The following is a 22,515-nucleotide window of genomic DNA, read 5'->3' as shown; positions in this document are numbered from 1 at the left end:
TAATGATGCAGCTTTAGTATTCAATGTAAATCGCAGCTGATGAGACATTTACTTGCTTTGAAAAAGCAGACTGGAAAACGTTTACGACGAGGTAAAAAACCTCAAGCGAAACGTAATTTTGTGAATGAATGGAAACGACTTTTATGTCAAAACACATGCAGCTGCTCTGGGGTTTATTGAGTGTTTGTGGTAACGACACAAGCTAATGTTTTCATGCCTCATTAATTTTACACTGTGTTTTGTTTAGATGCCCTGCAATTGCATGCTCTTTAAGGAAGAGTTCACCCAAAAAATGAACATTTTATTATTAATGACTCACCGTCTCGCCCTCATGTTGTTTCCAGCATAGTATTATTTTCCTTCTTCATTGAAACACAAAAGGAGGTATTATGAGTTCATTTCTGGGTGAACTAGCCCTTTAACCTTGAGCGACCCCGCGTCCACATGTGTGGACGTTGTATTTTGGCTTCGCTATACGCAATGCATCATTTAAATGAATTAAAACTGACTGAATACTGTTCACAAGACTCTACACTGTCATTTACGGGTTAAACTTCTGTTGCAATGCGTCACATGACACAACAGAATGTCGTCGATTTCTGTGAAGCGCGTCTACGGGCGCAGCACCAACAAAAGTGCCTCTGGTAAGAAACCTCTTTTAAGTTTTTTAATTGAAACCTGTTTGGTTGTAAAGAGTTGCGTCTCTAGTTCCATCTGATATGCCGCTTTAAAAAATACATTAATTTTTCACGTGTCAGCGCACTGATAAACACGAAGTCCACATATGTGGAAAATGGGACCATATTCCCTCAAAAGTTTAAAAAACAAACATTTTTGTTATTTTGAATAACTTTCAACATTAACACATCTGTGGATCATTTCGCTTCATTTTAATATAAATTTTGTTATCACTGTCCAATACAGTTCTATTCATTAACATTATTTTGTTTATTTTTGGGGGGGTCCCCTTTTTCACCCAATTTGGAATGCCCAATTCTCAGTGTGCTTTTAAGTCCTCGTGGTGGCGTAGTGATTCTCCTCAATCCGGGTGGCGGAGGACGAATCCCCGTTGCCTCCACGTCTGAGACCGTCAATCCGTGCATCTTATCACGTGGCTTGTTGAGTGCGTTGCCATGGAGACATAGCGCTTGTGGAGGCTTCACGCCATCCTCCGCGGCATCCGCACTCAACTCACCACGCGCCCCACCGAGAACAAACAACGTTATAGTGACCACGAGGAGGTTACCTCATGTGACTCTACCCTCCCTAGCAACCGGGCCAATTTGGTTGCTTACGAGACCTGACTGGAGTCACTCAGCACGCCCTGGGATTCGAACTAGCGACTCCAGGGGTGGTAGCCAGCGTCTTTTACCACTGAGCTACCCAGGCCCCCCCTATTCATTAACATTCCTATATTCACTGTGCATTAACTTGAGAATAAATGTATTCATGCAAAAGCTGAAAAATGTTGCTTTCAGAGGGTTTATATGGAGTTAGGCTGAAAATAAAATGCATTTCAAACTGTTCTGAGACCAGTGCAGACAGACAGCACACTGGAGGTTAAGTCATTCACTAAATAGGGAGCAAGGGAGCATCCTATAGCTCTCTATGCAGTTAAGTGCGTTCACTCCTAAAATCGGATCAAAAGTTCAGTTTCAGGCTGCAGATGATGTTTGGATCACTCAACATGTTTGACAGACATGTGACAATGATAATCAGTACATAGATTCAGAATTTATAATGTATCATTTTATTTTAACATGGTTGGCTGTGATTGGATGATGCTGGACATTACTTTGAATCTGAATTCATTATTCAGCTGTAATGTCTGTAACGTCTCAAAATCATGAATATCCAACAATCCTGGACACCTAATAAACTATTTGATGAAAAAAAATCTGACTTTCTATAGCTTGGTATTATTTAATATTTCACAACTTAGTCCCGCCGTCCACATATGAGGACAGCAATTTTTAGGGAAACAAACTTTTTTTTTGCATGTTTATCAGGTGCTACTAGTTACAAATCAAAAAGGTAAATGGAAAATCATCAGCAAATGCAAACACAAACATAATAGGGTGATCCTCACGAAACAAATCAAGAAACTTTCCAAGTCCTATTAAACCCCAAATCAATACAAAAAACAACATGAAACTATACTTTGCATTAAAAGCGTAAAGCCTACATTTTGGACGGTTTAGATTTTTTGCATTGTGACTATTGTCAGGACGCTTAAGCACACTGTGCGCTAAATTCTCATTACCGTAACACGTCCAGACGTTTGACTATTTTCATTGTTTTCAATTATGATTCTCATTACCGTATCACGTAATTTTTTCTGTATTAAAGTTAAAAGAAATATTGTTTTTTTTTTCAAATTAAACTCAATGAAAATTAAAGGCAGCACCAATGGAGTTCTATTATGATATATTGTATAAATACTTTACAATTTAAAAATATGTTTTTTTCTCACATTGCAGTAATGAGAATTGAGGTTAAACTGTGCGTAACTGTCATGAAAATAATGTCACTATATAAAAAATCTTAATGGCCCTAAATATAGACTTTTTTATATGCAAAATAACCTTTTTTTATTATTATTTATTTATTTTGATTTTGGAATAAATAGAACCAGGACATTTTCATGAAAATCCCTCATTTTCTCCAAGTTATATGGCGGGTGGAAACAACATTCTCGTAGCGTAATAGAATAACATTTTAATGCCGAAAGCATTTAATAATAAAAACATTTTTTTTTAAATAGTATTATTTTATTTGATTTATTTTTAGTTTTTTTTCTTCTTTCTCCAGTGTCTTTTTATGTATGATTTGTATTTTGTCTTTAGTAAAAATATGTAAAAAATTAAACGTATATAAAAAAGAAAGCAACTGGACAATGCATAGAATGACACGTTTGACTGTAAAGTATGTGTGCGTATTCCCTGAAGTAAATCCAGGTAAATTTAGGGTCACAGAAGAACAGTGGTTCTGTGTTAAGTTGATCTGACCTTTGGCAGTGAAGCTCGCGAGCCGGAACTCTGTGTCGTCATGGTGAGGACGGTGGTGATGCCGAGGGCGACCCGAGCCGGCGCCGCATCCATGTTGATCCAGAAGGAGACCCAGGAGAGGATGACGATCAGCAGACTGGGGATGTACATCTGGATGAGGTAATAACCCATCTGACGCTCCAGATTAAACTTCACCTCAATACAGGTGAATTTACCTAAACACATAAAAAAACTATATATATATATATATATATATATATTTTAAAATAGGTGTCGAGTTCACAAAAATGTAATATTTATTGCATTTTCGGCACAATATTTAATGATTTTTAAAATCCAGTAAAAGGTATTAAATACTTTCCATGTACCTTAAATACACGTTAATGGATCCACAAAAAAATTAATAAATAATAATAGTAATTTTCAAACTAATTTTCCAATTTATTTTTTATTTTTTTTTATTTTTGTTACATATTGATCATGAAATTTAGTCAAGAATATCAAGAAGTTTTCTTAGGATTACTCCATTTGACCTAAACAAACTGACTATTCATAAAAATGTTTTAAATCTTTACATGCAGTCATGAAGGTCTACAGCAGGGGTCGGCAACCTATGGCACGCATGCCAGCATTGGCACACGGAGGGGTAATCACTGGCACGCCAGCAATGGCGAGAGAGGAGTCTACTATTTTATTTAGATGGAATTATGCACCTGCATTCCAATCTACATCTTGATGTAATCCTTCCTCATGATCACACAAAATGTTTTCATGAGCTGAACGGGAGACTGAACAAAAAGTTAAAGTGTGACGAGACTGCAGTGTACCCAACAGACTCGTGCAGCGCGTGCAAGCCATTCGCACATCACGAGCCGGCAGCGCTTCACGTTCGGTTAATCACGCGAGTAAACGGCATTAACTAGGAAAATAAAAAATGGCACTCCATGTCAAAAAGGTTGCCGACCCCTGGTCAAAAGGGATCTTCTCTGTTGTGTTTTGTTTGGTCACATGACAGCAGAATGGCTACCTGCATGTTGGTTACACCACCTGACTTTAATTTGGTGGACAAAAGTTTTTGACATTTTAATAATATTTTAAAACACATTTTTTATAAATAAAATATTATTCCAAACTACTTATGCCAATATTTATTTTTTAAGAATTTCAGCTTTTAATTTATTTAACTGTCTCTGGACGGTCACAGCACATTTTTGACTTTAATAATATATATAAAATGATTTTGACCTCAGTGATTGAAAACATGTTCATCATAGAAGAGGTGTATTCAAGTAATTGTTTTGTGTGAATTGCATTTTTAATTAAATTCTAATGACTTTTTTAAATAACTAAGTAGATCCAGACAAAGTCAGCGTAACATTCATTTGAACTCTTCATGCATGCTGTTCCATCAGCAAATGCTTACAGAAGTTTTTCAATTTGAATAAATCAGCAAAGTTGTGTTTGCTTGCAATGTAATGAGTATTGCCATGAACAATAAAAATGTGTCAGTAAATAAAAAAAAACCCATAAGGAACAGTTCATACTCTGTTAGAACTGGTAGAGAACATTCATCAGTTATTGAAGAATTATTCCGGGTTCAATACAAGTTAAGCATTATGTCGTCATGGCAACGAATTTGTACAATTGCCTATAACTTTACACAGTCGAAATGTAAAAAAAATAAAATAACTGTATGCCACAAATGCTGTCGATTGAGCTTCGGTTGTAATGGACCCGGAATATTCCTTTAAATGTTAAATGATGTGGTCACCTGTATTGTAGTGTTTGGTGCAGTAGCCCAGGTCTTTCTCATCTCTGATGAGGAACTGTGGTAAAGTCAAACCATCTGCCACCTGAACGGGACCTTCATCAAGCCACTCGAAGATCAGATCATTCATTGTGTAGCCGACTGAAGACACAAAGCAGAAAAACAGCATCAGTGCATGTACACAAACAATAAATAGAGCTTAGAGACATCTAGGAATTCATTCTATTGCTAGAGGTTTGTGTTTAGAATAGCATACTACCATACTAATATATATACAATTAATAATAATAATAAATACTTACAACTCTCCAGCTGCATTGTGCATGTCTGTACATCCATGGGAAAGTTCTTTAGGTCCATTGGGCATGACAATATTAATGTCAATCTATAAATAATGTGACAAGCAACCTTCATTATTCATGCATTATGAGGCTGAAACAAACTTGACTTAAACGCTTCTTCATTAGACTTGACACAAGACTTGAAGCTTAATGTTTGATTGAAGGTCTGACATTAAACTCACTTCTCAGCAGAACTGAAGTGAAGTACAATACACATGCACACAGTATGATTTATGCATGAATTCAGAGCGTATGAACGTGAGCGTTTTACTGAGCGCTGTGATGTGTTGTGGTTTCCTATAAATAGAAAGCCATTTGCGAAAACCGGGACAGTATCCTGTCAGCTGATTTTCAAAATAAAACATATTCTGTCTTTCTGTAAACATACGTGACTTTATAATAAGAGCTACTATAAAATGCTTCTTTGTTTGCTATAATGTCAAACGTCATTTGCTGAATAGAAATGTTTCAGTATTTCTTGCACCTCAGCTGAATAGTGCAATGCCACAGTTACGGGTTCGGCCAGGCTTCGGTCCATGGTGGCCACCCCCTTAGCTCCACGGCGCCACTGCTCCGACCAGGTGTAACAGTTGAAATAAGCAAACTGATTGAATGACATCAACATCTCATGTTTTGCATGACAGACTTCAATCCTTTAGAGTTTAATGACATATATGATATACAGTACTGTGCAAAAGTTTTAGGCACTTGTGAAAAATGTTGCATAGTGAGGATGTCTTCAAAAATCCAGTAAACATAAAAAAAAAAGCTAAATCAGGGGTCTGGGTAGCTCAGTGGTAAAATACGCTGGCTACCACCCCTGGAGTTCGCTAGTTTGAATCCCAGGGCGTGCTGAGTGACTCCAGCCAGGTCTCGTAAGCAACCAAATTGGCCCGGTTGCTAGGGAGGGTAGAGTCGCATGGGGTAACCTCCTCGTGGTCGCTACAATGTGGTTTGTTCTCGGTGGGGCGCATGGTGAATTGAGCGTGGTTGCCGCGGTGGATGGCGTGAAGCCTCCACACGCGCTATGTCTCCGTGGCAACGCGCTCAACAAGCCACGTGATAAGATGCGTGTGTTGAGTGTCTCAGACGCGGAGGCAACTGGGATTCATCCTCCGCCACCCGGACTGAGGCGAATCACTATGCGACCACGAAGACTTAGAGCGCATTGGGAATTGGGCATTCCAAATTGGGAGAAAAAGGGGAAAAATCCCCCCCCCCCCCCAAAAAAAAGCTAAATCAATATTTGGTGTGACCACCTTTGCCTTTAAAACAGCCCCAATTCTCCTAGATACACCTGGACACAGTTTTTCTTGGTTGTTGGCAGATAGGATGTTTCAAACTTCTTGGAGAATTCACCACAGTTCTTCTATCTATTTCGGCTGTCTCTATTGCTTCTGTCTCTTTATGTAATGTCAGACTGACTCGATGTTCAGTGGGGGGCTCTGTGGGGGCCATGACATCTGTTGCAGGGCTCCCTGTTCTTCTATCTATTTAGGCTGTCTCAGTTGCTTCTGTCTCTTTATGTAATCTCAGACAGACACGATGTTCACTGGGGTCTCTGTGGGGGCCATGACATCTGTTGCAGGGCTTCCTGTTCTTCTATTCTAATCTTTTCTATTTGCAAAAGTAATGTTTGGGAGTCTAACATTTTCCTGTTGACACACTAAAGCTGAAAATATAGATAACCATCTTAAGACGGTTGTTGTCAGTGGACGCCATGCGAAGGGCAGACGTGTGAGAGACAGCTTTGCGCACTTTGCTAATTTTTTTAAATTATTTTCATGATATAATCCGGTGAAATTCGATACACCCAGTTAGACATTTGCTGTTTGAGGTAAACATGGCAAAGAAGTCAAAATCCTCGGGCTCTGGAGACATTAAAAGACACTTACGGGTTCAAGATGAAAGCCCAGACAGGCCTGTGGACCGGGGACTCGATTTGGATGGCGCGGCGGGAGAAGGAATCCAGCGTCAACTGTCCAACATGTCGGTGATGTTGACGAAGGTACTTGCAGACTTGGAGGATCTCGCTGTAATACGTCGATCAATTACGGCGATGGAAAAAAAATTCTCTGAGTCACAAGAGTGACAGATGTTGAAAAACAACTCGATTATTTGGAGCCATCAAAGAGGGAATTAGCTGCTAATCCGCCCGCGACCAAAGTTGATTTGGAACGTGTTCTTAAAAGCTTGAAGATCTTGAGAATAGAAGACGCAGGAATAACATTCTAATTATTGGATTTCTTGAGCATGAGGAGGGAGGAGATATGGTGAAATTCCTAGACGAGCTTTTCCCGAGTCTGCTCTACATAACAGGCCACAAGCTGGAAATCGAGCGAGCTCACAGATCTGCTGAGGGAGAAAGGCCCCGATCGATTCTGGCCAAATTTTTGAGATCATCCGATAAAGATCTCGTGTTGCGCCAGGCGAGGAGCAAAGGAAAGCTTTCTTGGAAGAATTACAATATTTTCTTGTTTCTGGACTTTGTGAACTCGACAAGAGAGAAACGCGATTGGTTTAAGGAATGCAGGAAACTCAGCGGAAGATCACTTTTGCTCTGATGTTTCCAGCCAGACTGAGAATAAACACCAAGGATGGCAGCAAAGTATTTACATGTCCCAATCAGGCAATGTATTTTATTGAAACAGTGGGTGAGTAACCATTGGGTGTTTTTCTTGTGAGTGGATTGACTCACTGTACATACTCTGGCTTTCGGAGGAAGCTGGGTGCCATTTTTGTTTCTTTTTGCGTTGGCTCCGCCGAGCGGCTGGAGTTTGTTTTGTTTTGTTTTGTGGCCTAACACTTTTCCTTAAAGAAACTTTTGCATTGACAGAAGATCACTTTTACAATGAAGTTCCCAGGCAGATTGAGAATAGACACTACGGATGACCACAAAATATCTACATGCCCACACAAAGGATGTCTTTTATAAAGTTGGCGGACTGTGTAAGTCATGGGATATACTTTTATGCGGCCTCCGAGTGAATTGACTCTTGACCATCTGAGGAACCGGGATGCGTGTTTCGTTTCCTTTTGTGCTGGTTCTGCCTAGCGGTTAGAGCTTGTTTTGTTAAATAACACTACTTCGGGACAGTTATGGATGAATCTGTCAGTTCCTTGTGCTTATGCGTCCTGTTGGCTGGAGTATGATTTGTGGAGTATTTTCATGGGACATTGGAATGATTATGTCATCTGCTGCACTCATCAGCTGGCTCACTGAAGATTCGTTTGTCTGTCCGAGGAAACTGAATGGCTTTATATTGGCTGGAATTTGTTTTGTGAAGGAACACACCTTCGAGACAGTTCTGTGAATGAGTCTACACGTTCTTTGTGTTTATTCTGCCTATTGGCTGGGGTTTGTTTTACAAAATATTTGATGTTATGTAATTTTGCCTTACAAAATAGCTCTCATAGGCGTACATGGACTCTTTGAGTTTAAAGGGATTGATGCCGGTTGGCACTGTCGTGCGCAGGGTTGATGCGCACATTTTTTTTTTTTCTGTTTGTTTTGTTCGGGGGGGAAGTTTGGGGTTTTATTGTTGCATCAATGTTGAAATGTGGTCTTCATATTTTTGTTTTTGGCACACAATTTATTTTTTCCTACTATATCAAAATGTCAAATGTTAATATGAGTAGATTGTCTCTCTCCACGTGGAATGTGAATGGGTTGGGGCATCCCGTAAAAAGAAGGAAGGTTATTACTTTTCTTAAACGTAAGAAATATGATAGTGTTTCTTCAAGAAACACATCTTTCCCCACAGGAAGCTGAAAAATTTGGGAAGATATGGTGTGGACATGTTTTCTTTAGTGCTGGCTCAAGGAAGAGCTGGGGAGTCATTATATTGATTAATAAACATCTACAATTCAAATGTCTCAAACAGTTTAATGATAAATTAGGAAGAGTCATTATTGTTTTGCAGAAATTCAGGGGCAAAGTCTGATTTTGGCTAATATTTACGCACCTAACGCTGATGATCAGGGCTTTTTTATAGATCTTGAAGGGATGCTGCAAACCGCTGGCACCCCTCATGATATAATATTAGGAGGATACTTTAATCTTTTGATGGACTCAGTCCTTGATCATAGTGAAGCAAAAGTATGTAAGCCCCTTAGAGCAACACTGACACTTCACAGGATGTGTAAAAATCTTGGTTTTACAGATATCTGGAGACTTTTGAACCCATCTGGTAGGGAATATACATTTTTTTCATCAGTCCATAAGATTTACTCTAGAATAGATTTTTTTTTATTTTTATATTTATCCAAATCCCTCATTTCATCTGTTGTTGATTGCTCAATTGGAAACATTTTAGTCTCAGATCACACCCTGGTGAGTTTAGAAATGTTGCCACATATAGAGAAAAATAAATCATATAGTTGCCGTTTTAATGTATCCCTTTTGCAAAATCCTGATTTCCAACAAATGTTTAAGACTGAAATCAGTGTTTATATGGAGATCAACTGGTCCTCAGTATCCTCTGTGGGCGTGGCTTGGGAGGCACTTAAGGCGGTTCTGATGGGTCGGATCATACAGTATGCCTCATTCATCAAAAAATCCAAAGCACGAGAACTCGTGGAGTTGGAAGGAAATATTAAAAGTGCCGAGGCAGAGCTGAAGCACCGTATGTCATCTGATGGCCTCAGAGAATTGACCAGATTGAAATATAATACTATTTTGTTGCAGAAGGTGGAGTTTTGGTTATTCAGGGCAAGACAATCATACTTTGAGTCAGAGGACAAAGCAGGGAAGCTTTTGGCTAGATATATAAAGCAAAGAGAGTCTTTTTCTACCATTCCCTAATTGACATCTGCTGGTGGTAAAATTTTTACCTCAGCCATTGATATTAATAATGCCTTTAAAGTACTCTATCTTGATCTCTATAGTTCCACGTCTTCGTCTACTGATGAAGATATTAGAAACTTTGTGGAACCATTAGATCTTCCTAAACTGAAGGCTGAGCAAAAAAACTCTTGATTCTGAGATAACCTTGGAGGAGCTTGACGAGGTAATTAAGTCCCTACCTACTGGCAAGGCTCCGGGGCCAGATGGTTTTGCCGCAGAATTGTTTAGATCCTATGCTACAGAACTGGCTCCACTTTTGTTAGAAGTTTATATGGAATCATTAAAGAAGGGAAAACTTCCTCCAACCATGACACAAGCCCGGATCAGTCTGATTCTTAAAAAGGACAAAGATCCAAGCGAGTGTAAAAGTTACCGTCCAATCTCCCTGATCCAACTAGATGTAAAGATTTTGTCAAAAATTTTGGCTGACCGATTAAGTAAGGTTATGACATCTCTTATACATATAGATCAGGTGGGGTTTATTCGAGGCTGCAGCTCTTCTGATAACATTAGGCATCTCATCAGTATCATGTAGTCAGTAGCGAATGATCAGTCTCCGGTCGCTGCCATCTCACTTGATGTCGAAAAGGCGTTTGATATGGTAGAATGGGATTATCTTTTTAGGATTTTGGAAATGTATACTTTTATTGGGTGGAATAATTTACTTTATAGACACCCTGTAGCAGCGGTACAAACAAACGGATTAATTTCAGATTATTTTACTCTGGGTAGGGGCACTCGGCAGGGTTGCCCTCTTTCCCCATTATTGTTCTGTCTTGCCTTGGAACCATTAGCAGCCGTGATAAGAAAGGAGGATGATTTTCCAGGGGTGACAGCGGGAGGTATGGCGCATAAGCTTCTGCTTTACGCAGATGATATTTTATTATTTGTCTCTGAACCTACTAGATCTATGCCTTGCCCCCACAGAATTATTCATTCCTTTTCCAATTTCTCAGGATACAATGTAAATTGGTCTAAATCCGAAGCTTTGGCTCTGACAGCGTACTGTCCAGTAACGGCTTTCCAGCCAGGCGCCCTCCAATGGCCCAAACAGGGCATTAAGTATTTGGGGATTTTATTCCCAGCAAATTTGTCTGATTTAGTAGTGTTAATTTTGACCCTTTAATAAAAAGATTTTTGAGCGATGTGGGCTGGTGGGCTTTATTACATTTATCAATGATTGGGAAGGTTAATGTTATTAAAATGAACTGTATTCCAAAATATATCTACCTGCTACAGTCTCTCCCGGTAGATGTCCCACTCTCTTATTTCAAGCAATTTGATAACATAGCGAAGTCCTACATTTGGAATGGTAAACGTCCCAGATTACACTTCAGTAAGTTACATAGGCCGATGGATAAAGGTAGGCTAGGCCTACCCAAGATTCTGTTTTATTACTATGCGTTCAGTCTCAGACATTTGGCGCATTGGTCACTTCCACCTGAGAGAGCCCCTCCCTGGTTTGTTATTGAACAGGCAGTTTTTGCCCCTGTTTCGCCATTACAAAGCATCTCTATCAAACTAATTGGAAAAGTTAAGTTATACCCCGTTATTTCGCATTTACACTCAGTATGGACTAAAGTGTCCAGATTGTTTAAATTGGACACTTATTTAAATGTTGCCTCGAGCATATGGCAGAACCCAAGATTGTGTATTGGCAAGTCCCCTTTCTGATGGCCAGAGTGGATTGTGAGGGGGGTCACTACACTCGGTGACCTATATGAAAGTGGAGTGTTGAGATCGTTTGAAAACTTGGTCCAACATTTTGGGATCCCAGACCTCAGTTTTATAGGTATTTACAACTGTGCCACCTGCTTTGTACTATTTTTGGGAGTAGCATACACCCCCCTAAGGAGGCAGATGCTTTTGGAGAGGTGATTGCGGCTTTTGGAAAAGATCATGAGGCATCAGTGTATTACTCCCTGTTAATTCAGAGTCTGGGGGATGGAGCCTTAACTTCTCTCAAGAGATTATGGGAGAAAGATTTCAACTTGGCATTGGAGGAAGGAGTGTGGGCTAAGATTCTTAAAAACATTAGGTCTGCATCTAGAGACGCAAGGGTGCATCTTATACAATTACAAATTTTGCATAGATTTTATTGGACCCCCTCTAGACTGTATAGGCTTGGTCTTAAAGACACACCCACCTGCTGGAGATGCCAATTGGAGGATGGAGACATGGCCCATGTTTTTTGGTGGTGTGTCGAGATCCAGAAATTCTGGTCGAAGGTTCAGAATTTTGTGTGCGACGTGGTGGGCACTTGGGTTTCGTTTTGCCCCAGACTTTGTGTTCTGGGTGATGGGGCAGTCATCGATGTGGGTGATGGCCATATAGAGAACTGGGTTCTGACCTGTGTGATGATCGCCAGGCAGGTTATTTTGAAGGGTTGGAGGTCAGCTGGTGCGCCCCCATATCCGGAGTGGTGCACGGAGATGGGGAGGGTAGCGGCTTATGAGGAGGTGTCATTGGGAAGACGGGGTGATTTAGATTTGTTTGTCCGGAAATGGGGCTCTCGGGTGGGGTGTGGAGAGAGTATTGTAGTATAGTTTTTAAGTGAGTATGATTATGTGTGTATATGTATATGTATGTGTATGTATATACATATATATATGTATGTGTGTGTATGTGTATGTATATATTTACTTATGTGTGACCACAGGATTGTTTTTTGGGGAGGCGGGGTTGGGGGTTGGAAAGGGGGAGGTTGTGGGGTTTAAATGTTGTGTGTGTGTGTGTGTGTGTGTGTGTGTGTGTGTGTGTATGTATGTATGTATATATATATATATATATATATATATATATACAGTCATTACCACTGAATGTTACGTGAGACAAATGTTTGAACATCAAACCGTAACACTGAAATTCATGACTTTTCAACAATTCATTTTACAAATTTGAAGGCTGATTATTGGATCAATAAAGGTTAATGTCATATTATGTGACTATACATTACCACTATGCATTAGGAATTGCTGGTGCAACCAAATTAAGCACTGACTAACTGGTAGTTACTAAGCCATTAGTTTGAACTTAATGTCCCAATTTAAGTAAGACTTTGCACACAGCTGGTGCAACCATACCCTAAAAACAAAAGTTTTCATGTTATTTAAAAATCAAGATTTTCTGTGGAACACAAATAGAGATATAAGCTTCTCTTTTTTAAACAACAAAGGTGGAACCATACAAGCACTTGTTTAAGTAATTATTTAGTGTTAATTTGCTGTACTTACAGTAAGTAATATTTTGGAAAATTTGTACTTAAGTAAATTGGTAAAACTCCACAATAAGGTTACATTTGTTAACATTAGTTAATAACAAACAATGAACAATACAAGCATTTATTAATCTTGGTTAATGTTCAGTTCAACATATACTAATTCAATTTTAAAATCAAAAGTTGCATTTGTTAACAATAGTAAATGCACTGTAAACCAACACAAACTTGCAATGAATAACTGTATTTTTAATAACTAACATTAACAAAGATTAATGAATGCTGTACAAAAATATATTTTTGTATTGTTTGTTCATGATACCTAATGCATTAACGAATGCTAACAAATGGAAGAGTGTCACCAGTAAATTTGAGGCTGCTTTTAAAAGGTTAAAAAAAGTTTTATTTTGGAAAAGTTGCACTTAATTAAACTAAAAACTTAAACTTTAAATCAAATACTTTTCTAATGAAAACAAAAAACAAAAACAACTTATTCATTCCAAATTCAATTAAACCTTTTTAAGGTATGACTGCAAATTCTAGTTAGTTCGAGTTAGCTTTGCATTATGAATAGTTACGTCCCGTCCCCTTCTGATATCTTCATAACGAGACAAAGCAAATGTATTCAGGTTTATTTTTCAGCATATCTGAAAGATTGGATGCACTGCACACACTTGTGTGTGAGATTAGAATTGGTAAGCCACAAATCGTAATTTATTAAAAACAATATGTTTTCTGGATGGCATACTATTTCCAGTGGATTTGGGAAGTGTGCATCCATGCATCCTTTTTCCAACTAATGATGCCCATAAACCTGTTTGCAATAGAAGAGGACAGTCTGTAATGGCTCTCTTTGAAAAGAAAAAGGTTTTAAAGATTTTGTTTTAGCTAAATGCACTAATGTAAATGTAGCAGAACATCTGGTATGCCATAAACATAGTCAGGACATTGAGAAAATTTGGATTAAACAGGTTGTGTTTAAAAATAGGTGCATCAGTTTCTTGAATGACAAAATATCCATTGTTTCCTTTATTTCATCAGTCAAATCCTCATATGAAGAGTGCTTATTTTTAACCTTTATATGCAGACTGTTCCAAGTTCAATACAAGTTAATCTCAGTCGACAGCATTTGTGGCATAATATTGGTTACAACAAAAATAATTTCGACTTAAATCATGTTAACAAAAATATTGCTCACTTCTCGTGGCTATACTTTTGAAACAGTGAGTATAATTTACCAGACTGTAGAAAGTACTCAGAAACTATACTTAAGTAAAAGTTGGATACTGAGTGAAAATGTTGGTGAAAATCTGGTTTACAGTCAGTAAAGCACTTACTATAGAAGTGAATGGCCAGTTCCTTAATGACATCATCCTCCAGGACGTGACATCATTTTTGGAGGGAAAACAACAGCACAGACATGAGTAAGATCAGCAGTGGAGAGGATGAATTCTTACCTGATGCTGTACAGAACCGTTCCATCTTTAAAGATCCTCAAGAGTTTGTTATCTGTGGTGACATCATGGAAGTTTGCGCCTTTCTCATTGGCGAAGAACAGGTCCGGTTTCCAGATGGAATCGAGCATGGAGGGATCCAGATCCAGAGAAGAGTCCGGGTACTCGCTGTACGCCAGACGAGGGTCGTTCCATTTCTGCCTCAGGAAGATGTTCACCCTGTAGTCCTGTCAGATGCACACAATGATGAACCAGGTAAGTTTCCTCTGAACTTAACAAAGAAAGATCAGAATGGAAGTCTTTTTTTTATTTTTTACATCCCTTTTTCTCCCAATCTGGAATGCTCAATTCCCACTACTTAGTAGGTCCTCGTGGTGGCACGGTTACTCACCTCAATCCGGGTGGCGGAGGACAAGTCTCAGTTGCCTTCTGAGACCGTCAATCCGCGCATCTTATCACGTGACTCGTTGTGCATGACACCAAGACTCGCAGCATGTGGAGGCTAAGCCACAGTCTTATCAATGCATTACACAACTGCCACAATAATGTAATGCATTTTTTTTTTCTCCCCAACTTGGAATGCCCAATTCCCAGTGTGCTCTAAGTCCTCGTGGTGGCGTAGTGACTCACCTCAATCCGGGTGGTGGAGGACGGATCTCAGTTGCCTCCGCATCTGAGACCGTCAATCCGTGCATTTTATCATGTGGCTTGTTGAGCGCGTTACCACGGAGACATAGCGCGAGTGGAGGCTTCACGCTGTTCTCCGCAGCATCCACGCACAACTCACCACGCGCCCCACCGATAGCGAGAACCACATTATAGCAACCACGAGGAGGTTACCTCATGTGACTCTACCCTCCCTAGCAACCAGGCCAATTTGGTTGCTTAGGAGACCTGGCTGGAGTCACTCAGCACACCCTGGATTCGAACTCGTGACTCCAGGTGCGATAGTCAGCGTCTTTACTCGCTGAGCTACCCAATACCTCAATGTAATGCATTTTAATTATCTGATTTATTATTTATATTTAAATATAACTATTTAATCATTATATATTGAATTACTGTTATTTGAGGGTCTTTCTCAGCAAATATTTATATATGCGATTAATTGCGATTAGACTATGTAATGAATTCAATTAATAATGTAATCGATTGACAGTCCTAATTACAAAACTTTCTCCGATCTTACCTTAATATGCAGAGAAAACTATAAGTAAGCCACCCATAAGTTGATTTACCCAACATTAATCTGTTTGAGCACCACAGCAGCATTCACTCGACCAATGCCGTGTATGTGTACATTCAAAAGTTTCAAAACAATGCTTCTTTTTCCAATTCCTTTTGATGACACTAGTGTCGCAAAAGCTACACACTTTAGCTTTAAAGTCAACATGGAACGGCCTTCGCAACTAATTTGACTCCGGTAGCCTGACATACATTAGAGTGAAACAAAATATCCCACCAGAAAACAAAAATAGGGCGGGACTTGATTTAAACCATTGGGAATTGATTGGATGGTTAAAAGTTGGTGTAACAAAGTTCATGATGGGGTGCAAGGAGGAAGCAGGAGATGGCAAATTCAACTCAAACGGTATTTATTTTATAGCACAAAATTTGCTTTTCAGCTCCATACACAAGCCGGCACTCAACCATGCGCCCACCACCACAGTCGGCGTTACATACCAGAATTGAGTCAGGAGGTTGGAGGGGAGATGTTTAAAAATAAAAGGGCTTGGTGGTGTCAGCTGAAAAGCAATGTTGTTTCATTATTTGCAATAATGTGCACTGATGAATCATGTACAATAAGAGCAGGAAAGAGTGTTAAGAAAGTAAAAAATGGTTCATTTCTATTTCATGTTTACATTAAAGGGTCTTTGCTATACCTTTGAGCACACGTTACACAAAATGCCCCAGAGAACCTTTATGGACACACAGCTGGTGTGCAAACAGATTCAGGTTCAGTGGACCTCAGTGGGTTCTTCTGGTGAAATGAAAGTGTTTGAGTGCTTGTGATGTCTGCTTGAATAGCTCCGTTACTGTTATGGATTTTGTTGAGCTTTCACTCAAATGCATCAATCTGATGCTGTAGTTTTTGTAGAGCCACATCATAAAAGAACTCTTTCATCAGTAATAAAACATGTGCACTATGCTCCAAAACACTATAACTTGCATACCGAAACCATTCAATCACTTTGTGAAAATTTCTCTGTTTTGTGTTATTCAAGGTTTTGATTTAATGGAACTCTGAAAACTGTGCTGAATGAAATGAATTGGCTAGACTTTCTGTTCCTGTCTAACAAGTAAACTGGTGACATTACAAAAAGATCCACCCAATACCAATCAAACTAATTAGCTGGTTAATAATGGAAAATCATTTACTTATCAAAACATTAAATGCTTGTGTGATAATAGCTCGTTAAAATATTTCATAAACATAAGCATATATAGGTAGTGAATTTTGTGCAGATTCAGTCTGAGATGCTTCTGTTCTTCACTTATTTATTTCTATTGTTTTGTATATAATATATTTTTATGCTCCACACGTTACAGGTTGTTGGTGACCCTTTAAAAACCTGCTCTGATTCGTTGCTTAAAATGATTTCCAAAAATATGTCAACAAAATGACCAGTTGATCAATGCTATCCACTTGAGATGTTCTTAGTTTTAACTTTGGGCCACAATAATATTCTTTGGAAGAAAATAATTAGACCTGAATCTAGACTGGTAATGGTTTACCCCTAAAGCATTTGATAAACTCTAAACATTAGAATAATCAATCTGAATTGCAGGCCTGAGAGCAAATCATGAGGATCATTTGCTGGTTGTCGCCATTTGAATTATGAAAAACAAACAAGTTTAATGCATGTGCATGGAGAACATGAGAAACATCAAGGGAATGTTCAATGACTTTTAATGAAATCTAATGGACACAAACTTGATGATGTTACAAAAATGGAAAATGGTGATAATCTAAGAATAAAAGCTGGAAAATAGGTTTTAAACAACAACTGGAACAAAATCAGTGCTGATTGTATATATGCTGGAGGTGAATTTCCCCATTCTCACTAGCTGCTGCCTGTCTGTCAGAAAGCCAGTGATCCATTGACAGATAGAGGCAGGAACAGAGAGCTGGGTTAATTTAGTTCATAGGAGAGCGGGGTCGATGGTGTTAAAAGCCACACTGAAGTCAACAAATTGTATCCTTGCATAAGTCCCTGGTCTGTCTAGATTTTGAAGTATGTGATCCAGAAAGGTTTCAGTATTGTCCTTAATGTGAGCCAACACCAGTCACTCAAATGACTTCATGACCACAGACATCAGAGCGACAGGTCTATAGTCATTACATTTTTGATCTTGGGTTTCTTTGGGACGTGGATGATTGTGGAGCATCTGAAGCAGCAGAGAACTTCACACTGCTCCTGTGATCTGTTGAAGATCTGTGTGAAGATGGGGGCCAGCTAGTCAACACAGGATTTTAGACAATTGGGTGAAACACTGTCTGGGCCCTGTGCTTTTCTTGTCTTCTGTTTCCGGAATACCCGGCACACATCCTCTTCACAGACCTTAAGTGCCGGTAGAGTAGCAGGAGAGGTGAGGAGGGCGGCTGCAGGAGGTGTAAATGTTTGTGTGCTGTGAAGGTCAGAGCAGGTGTGGGGTCTGAGATTGGGCTTTTCAAATCTACAGTAAAACACATTTAGGTCGTCAGCCAATTGTTGATTCCCTACAGTGTTGGGGGAATGGTGTCTTGTAGTTGGTAAAGTCTTTCAGGCCTCTACACAGTGATGCAGGGTCGTTAGGTGAAAACTGTTTTTTCAGCTTTTCAGAATAGTTTCTTTTTAGCCACTCTGATCTCCTTTGTCAGTCTGTTTTTGGCCTGAATGTACAAGATTTTATCTGTCATGATCCTTCTCTGTCTGCCTTTCTATCTTTGTCAGTTTTTCTTCTGTATGAGTTTGTTTTATGTATGAGCACATGGCTTAGGCTAATGTTTTTGTTTGCCATGTGCTGTCCCAACTCCGCCCCCTCATTCCCTCTGGCCTCACCCTTAGTTTAGTCCTTGTTATGTTGATTGTCTGCACCTTTCTCTCATGTATGTTCCTCTATTTATTGTGTTTGTCGAATCGTTTTGTAAGATTTTGTTAGTTTGTTAGTATTCTCGTCTATCCAATTTCCAGTCCTGTTCCTCTTTCCAGTTGGTCCTGGTTATTTGTGTGTATTCTGGTTTATGTTTCATTTTGTTTTTCTCTCCCTTGTGAGAGTTTTGTGTTCCCTGTTTGTTTCAATAGTTTAATAAAAGTATTTTATTTGACTCATTCCTGCGCTTGGGTCCTCCTTTCTGGATACGTTCCCTGATATATTAATGTTAATATGAACATATTAAATAATAACAATGGCATGTTGCCTTAGTGTTTCTCAATTAAGTAAACACTGCTTCATGTTTTTTAATTATTCAGGTAAATAGCCATTATAATAAAGAAGAAGCTTAAGTATTAATTAAACTAAGAACATAATAGGCTAAAAAAACAAACAAGCAAATAATGAGCAGTCAGTGGCTTTCTTTTCAATATAGTTTTTTGATTAATATTAATAACAGAATAGACAGGCAGATCTATTAGGCTTCATTAGTATGTTTACATGGCAGAGTCTTATACACCGATCCGATATTTTGATGCGTACAGTACCTGATTTGTTGCACCTGTTTTCATTCATGTAAGACATAAGCGATTGTTTGTTTATCACTCGCGGGACGGGCATTGACCATGAAGCACATTTATCCGTTCAGGCACTGCGTTAGCGCTCATGCCCCATGATAATTGTGGTATGTGTATGTGTTTTTTCATGACTCAATGCGTATTTCCACCTTGTTTCCATTACACACAAGATTTTACTCAAAGCTTCTGCTCAATACTGGAAAAAATGAGCATTTATATGGACTCCAGTTAAAACACTGAGCATGCATTTAGCTCTGATTCAAGAAAATCTCTAGGTTTTCCCACACCCTTGAGTCCGCCATCTGTGTGGATAATTTTTCCATCTGCGCGGAAGCAACACCAGAAGTGCCTGGTTGTGCACACGTGCAGCTTAGAGGGAACAGTGTTGGTGACATCAGCCAAAAATAAAGTTGTTTCAATTTGGAGCAAGTAATTACATTTTTGATAAACGATTACGAAGACAAACATTCTTTGGAGTAACACAACAGCACCAGGAACATATATTCAAAAAGGAAACGGGGTCAATTTTGCAGCCTGATTTTACGAAAATTATATGACTGTGGCGACAGTTTTGCAAAATTATATTATTTGTGGTTTATTACACGTATCGCGGCAGTTCCGAGGTGAAGTGTCCACTGTGTGGCGATAAAAGCGAGTTAAATGTTCTCCCAAACAGATGAGGTTTTTATGGTTAATGCTCAATAAATCCGACCTCCCTACCCTAATCCTTAAACCTAAACCTAACCGATAGTGTCAGAAAAAGCAAATGTGAGATGAAAAACACAACCACGTCATTTTGTGGTGCTTCTATGACACTTTGGGTTCACGTGTGGACTCGTGTGCTCTTCAGGACTCATACTCCGCTCCTTTACATCACAAGTGCCACACTCTATCAGTTGAGCAATATGATCACACTTGAACAAGCTTGTAAATGTTGTTGATTATGTAATGCAAATGTTAAAATGAGTCATGCACTATAGTAAAAGTGTTTAGATGTCATAAAATAGCATTGTATGAGGAACAGACGAAAGGTAAGTGTTTATGAACTGATAATCTGCCGTTTTACTCATGATGAAAGTGAATAAAAGTCATTGTTGTTGTAGCGTCTCTAGTGTTCATTTCACCAGGAAACTGAAATGATACGTACAACGAGCGACATAAAAATTGTTTTGCTAAAATATAGGTATAGTAACATGATTCTATGAGACCAGGTTGTAATTTCATGTTAACTGTAAGGCAAAGGTAACCTCTTATTGGTAAAGGAAAGACTGAACAATAGAACACTCACCATAGTCGTCTCAGTCACTGAGCCAAAGCTGTTGATGAAAATATTGCACGTGACGTTAACAGGGGGACCTGTAACAGTAGAATGAGAGTAACATAGAATTCAAGACTAAATTCAACATTTCTGATCAGTCTTTTAACATATTCTGCTAGTTACTTTATGACTGTTTTTAATCAGGGGGAACCATCATTTCAAAAGCAAATGTAGCCATGCAGATTCATCACAGTTCATTCAAAAACATTGCAATATTCGCAATGTTACTTAATTTTGTCTTTACAAAAGCATAACTGTGAACATATTGTAAATATTATGTAGATCTTAGGTTAATTGACTTATTCTAACAGGCCATTATATTGTTTTTACAAATCCAACAATTCCATGCTTGCCTGTCATGCTTGGGTTTGTTGAACATCATGAAAATAATTTATTAAGGTACTCTAGGCGCGTGAGTGTTGGAAACACCTCTGAGATATTCTGAACCTCATGAATATTTCATAACAAGATTGAGTTTTAATCACTCCTAGGCTCAAACACTCATCGAAGCCAAATAAAACTAGAATAGATCAAGTGAATGAAACCTGGCACTCGTTTACTTTGAGGGAAGGAACATTATTAATAGAGAATATATACAGTGCATCCGGAAAGTATTCACAGCGCTTCACTTTTTCCACATTTTGTTATGTTACAGCCTTATTCCAAAATGGATTAAATTCATTATTTTCCTCAAAATTCTACAAACAATACCCCATAATGACAACGTGAAAGAAGTTTGTTTGAAATCTTTGCAAATTTATTAAAAATAAAAAATCACATGTACATAAGTATTCACAGCCTTTGCTCAATACTTTGTTGAAGCACCAATTACAGCCTCAAGTCTTTTTGAGTATGATGCTACAAGCTTGGCACACCTATTTTTGGGCAGTTTCTCCCATTCTTCTTTGCAGGACCTCTCAAGCTCCATCAGGTTGGATGGGGAGCGTCGGTGCACAGCCATTTTCAGATCTCTCCAGAGATGTTCAATCGGGTTCAAGTCTGGTCTCTGGCTGGGCCACTCAAGGACATTCACAGAGTTGTCCCGGAACCACTCCTTTGTTATCTTGGCTGTGTGCTTAGGGTCGTTGTCCTGTTGGAAGATGAACCTTCGCCCCAGTCTGAGGTCCAGAGCGCTCTGGAGCAGGTTTTCATCAAGGATGTCTCTGTACATTGCTGCATTCATCTTTCCCTCGATCCTGACTAGTCTCCCAGTTCCTGCCGCTGAAAAACATCCCCACAGCATGATGCTGCCACCACCATGCTTCACTGTAGGTATGGTATTGGCCAGGTGATGAGCGGTGCCTGGTTTCCTCCAGACATGACGCTTGCCATTCAGGCCAAAGAGTTCAATCTTTGTTTCTCATGGTCTGAGAGTCCTTCAGGTGCCTTTTGGCAAACTCCAGGCGGGCTGTCATGTGCCTTTTACTGAGGAGTGGCTTCCGTCTGGCCACTCTACCATACAGGCCTGATTGGTGGAGTGCTGCAGAGATGGTTGTTCTTCTGGAAGGTTCTCCTCTCTCCACAGAGAAACGCTGGAGGTCTGTCAGAGTGACCATCGGGTTCTTGGTCACCTCCCTGACTAAGGCCCTTCTCCCCCGATCGCTCAGTTTGGCCGGGCGGCCAGCTCTAGGAAGAGTCCTGGTGGTTCCAAACTTCTTCCATTTACGGATGATGGAGGCCACTGTGCTCATTGGGACCGTCAATGCTGCAGAAATGTTTCTGTACCCTTCCCCAGATCTGTGCCTTGATACAATCCTGTCTCGGAGGTCTACAGACAATTCCTTGGACTTCATGGCTTGGTTTGTGCTCTGACATGCACCACAGGTGGACTCCAATCAAGTTGTAGAAACT

General features: G+C 39.3%; 1 protein-coding gene across 1 annotated transcript in view; it reads right to left on the bottom strand.

Moving 5' to 3' along the window:
* Positions 1–22,515, bottom strand: part of glra2 (glycine receptor, alpha 2) — a 35,045-nt gene that overhangs the window by 4,201 nt on the left and 8,329 nt on the right. Inside the window, exons 3-7 of the mRNA XM_051710674.1 lie at positions 20,635–20,702; positions 14,638–14,861; positions 5,079–5,161; positions 4,780–4,917; positions 3,009–3,223 (exon numbers count right to left, since the gene is read on the bottom strand). Of these exons, the coding sequence (XP_051566634.1) occupies positions 3,009–3,223; positions 4,780–4,917; positions 5,079–5,161; positions 14,638–14,861; positions 20,635–20,702 (728 nt within the window). The remainder of the gene's footprint in view (positions 1–3,008; positions 3,224–4,779; positions 4,918–5,078; positions 5,162–14,637; positions 14,862–20,634; positions 20,703–22,515) is intronic.

Source organism: Myxocyprinus asiaticus, chromosome 11 (genome assembly GCF_019703515.2).
Source record: "Myxocyprinus asiaticus isolate MX2 ecotype Aquarium Trade chromosome 11, UBuf_Myxa_2, whole genome shotgun sequence".
NCBI classification, from domain to species: Eukaryota; Metazoa; Chordata; class Actinopteri; order Cypriniformes; family Catostomidae; genus Myxocyprinus; species Myxocyprinus asiaticus.
The sequence above is the reverse complement of the archived record's forward strand: the minus strand, read 5'-3'. Positions and strand labels throughout refer to the sequence as shown.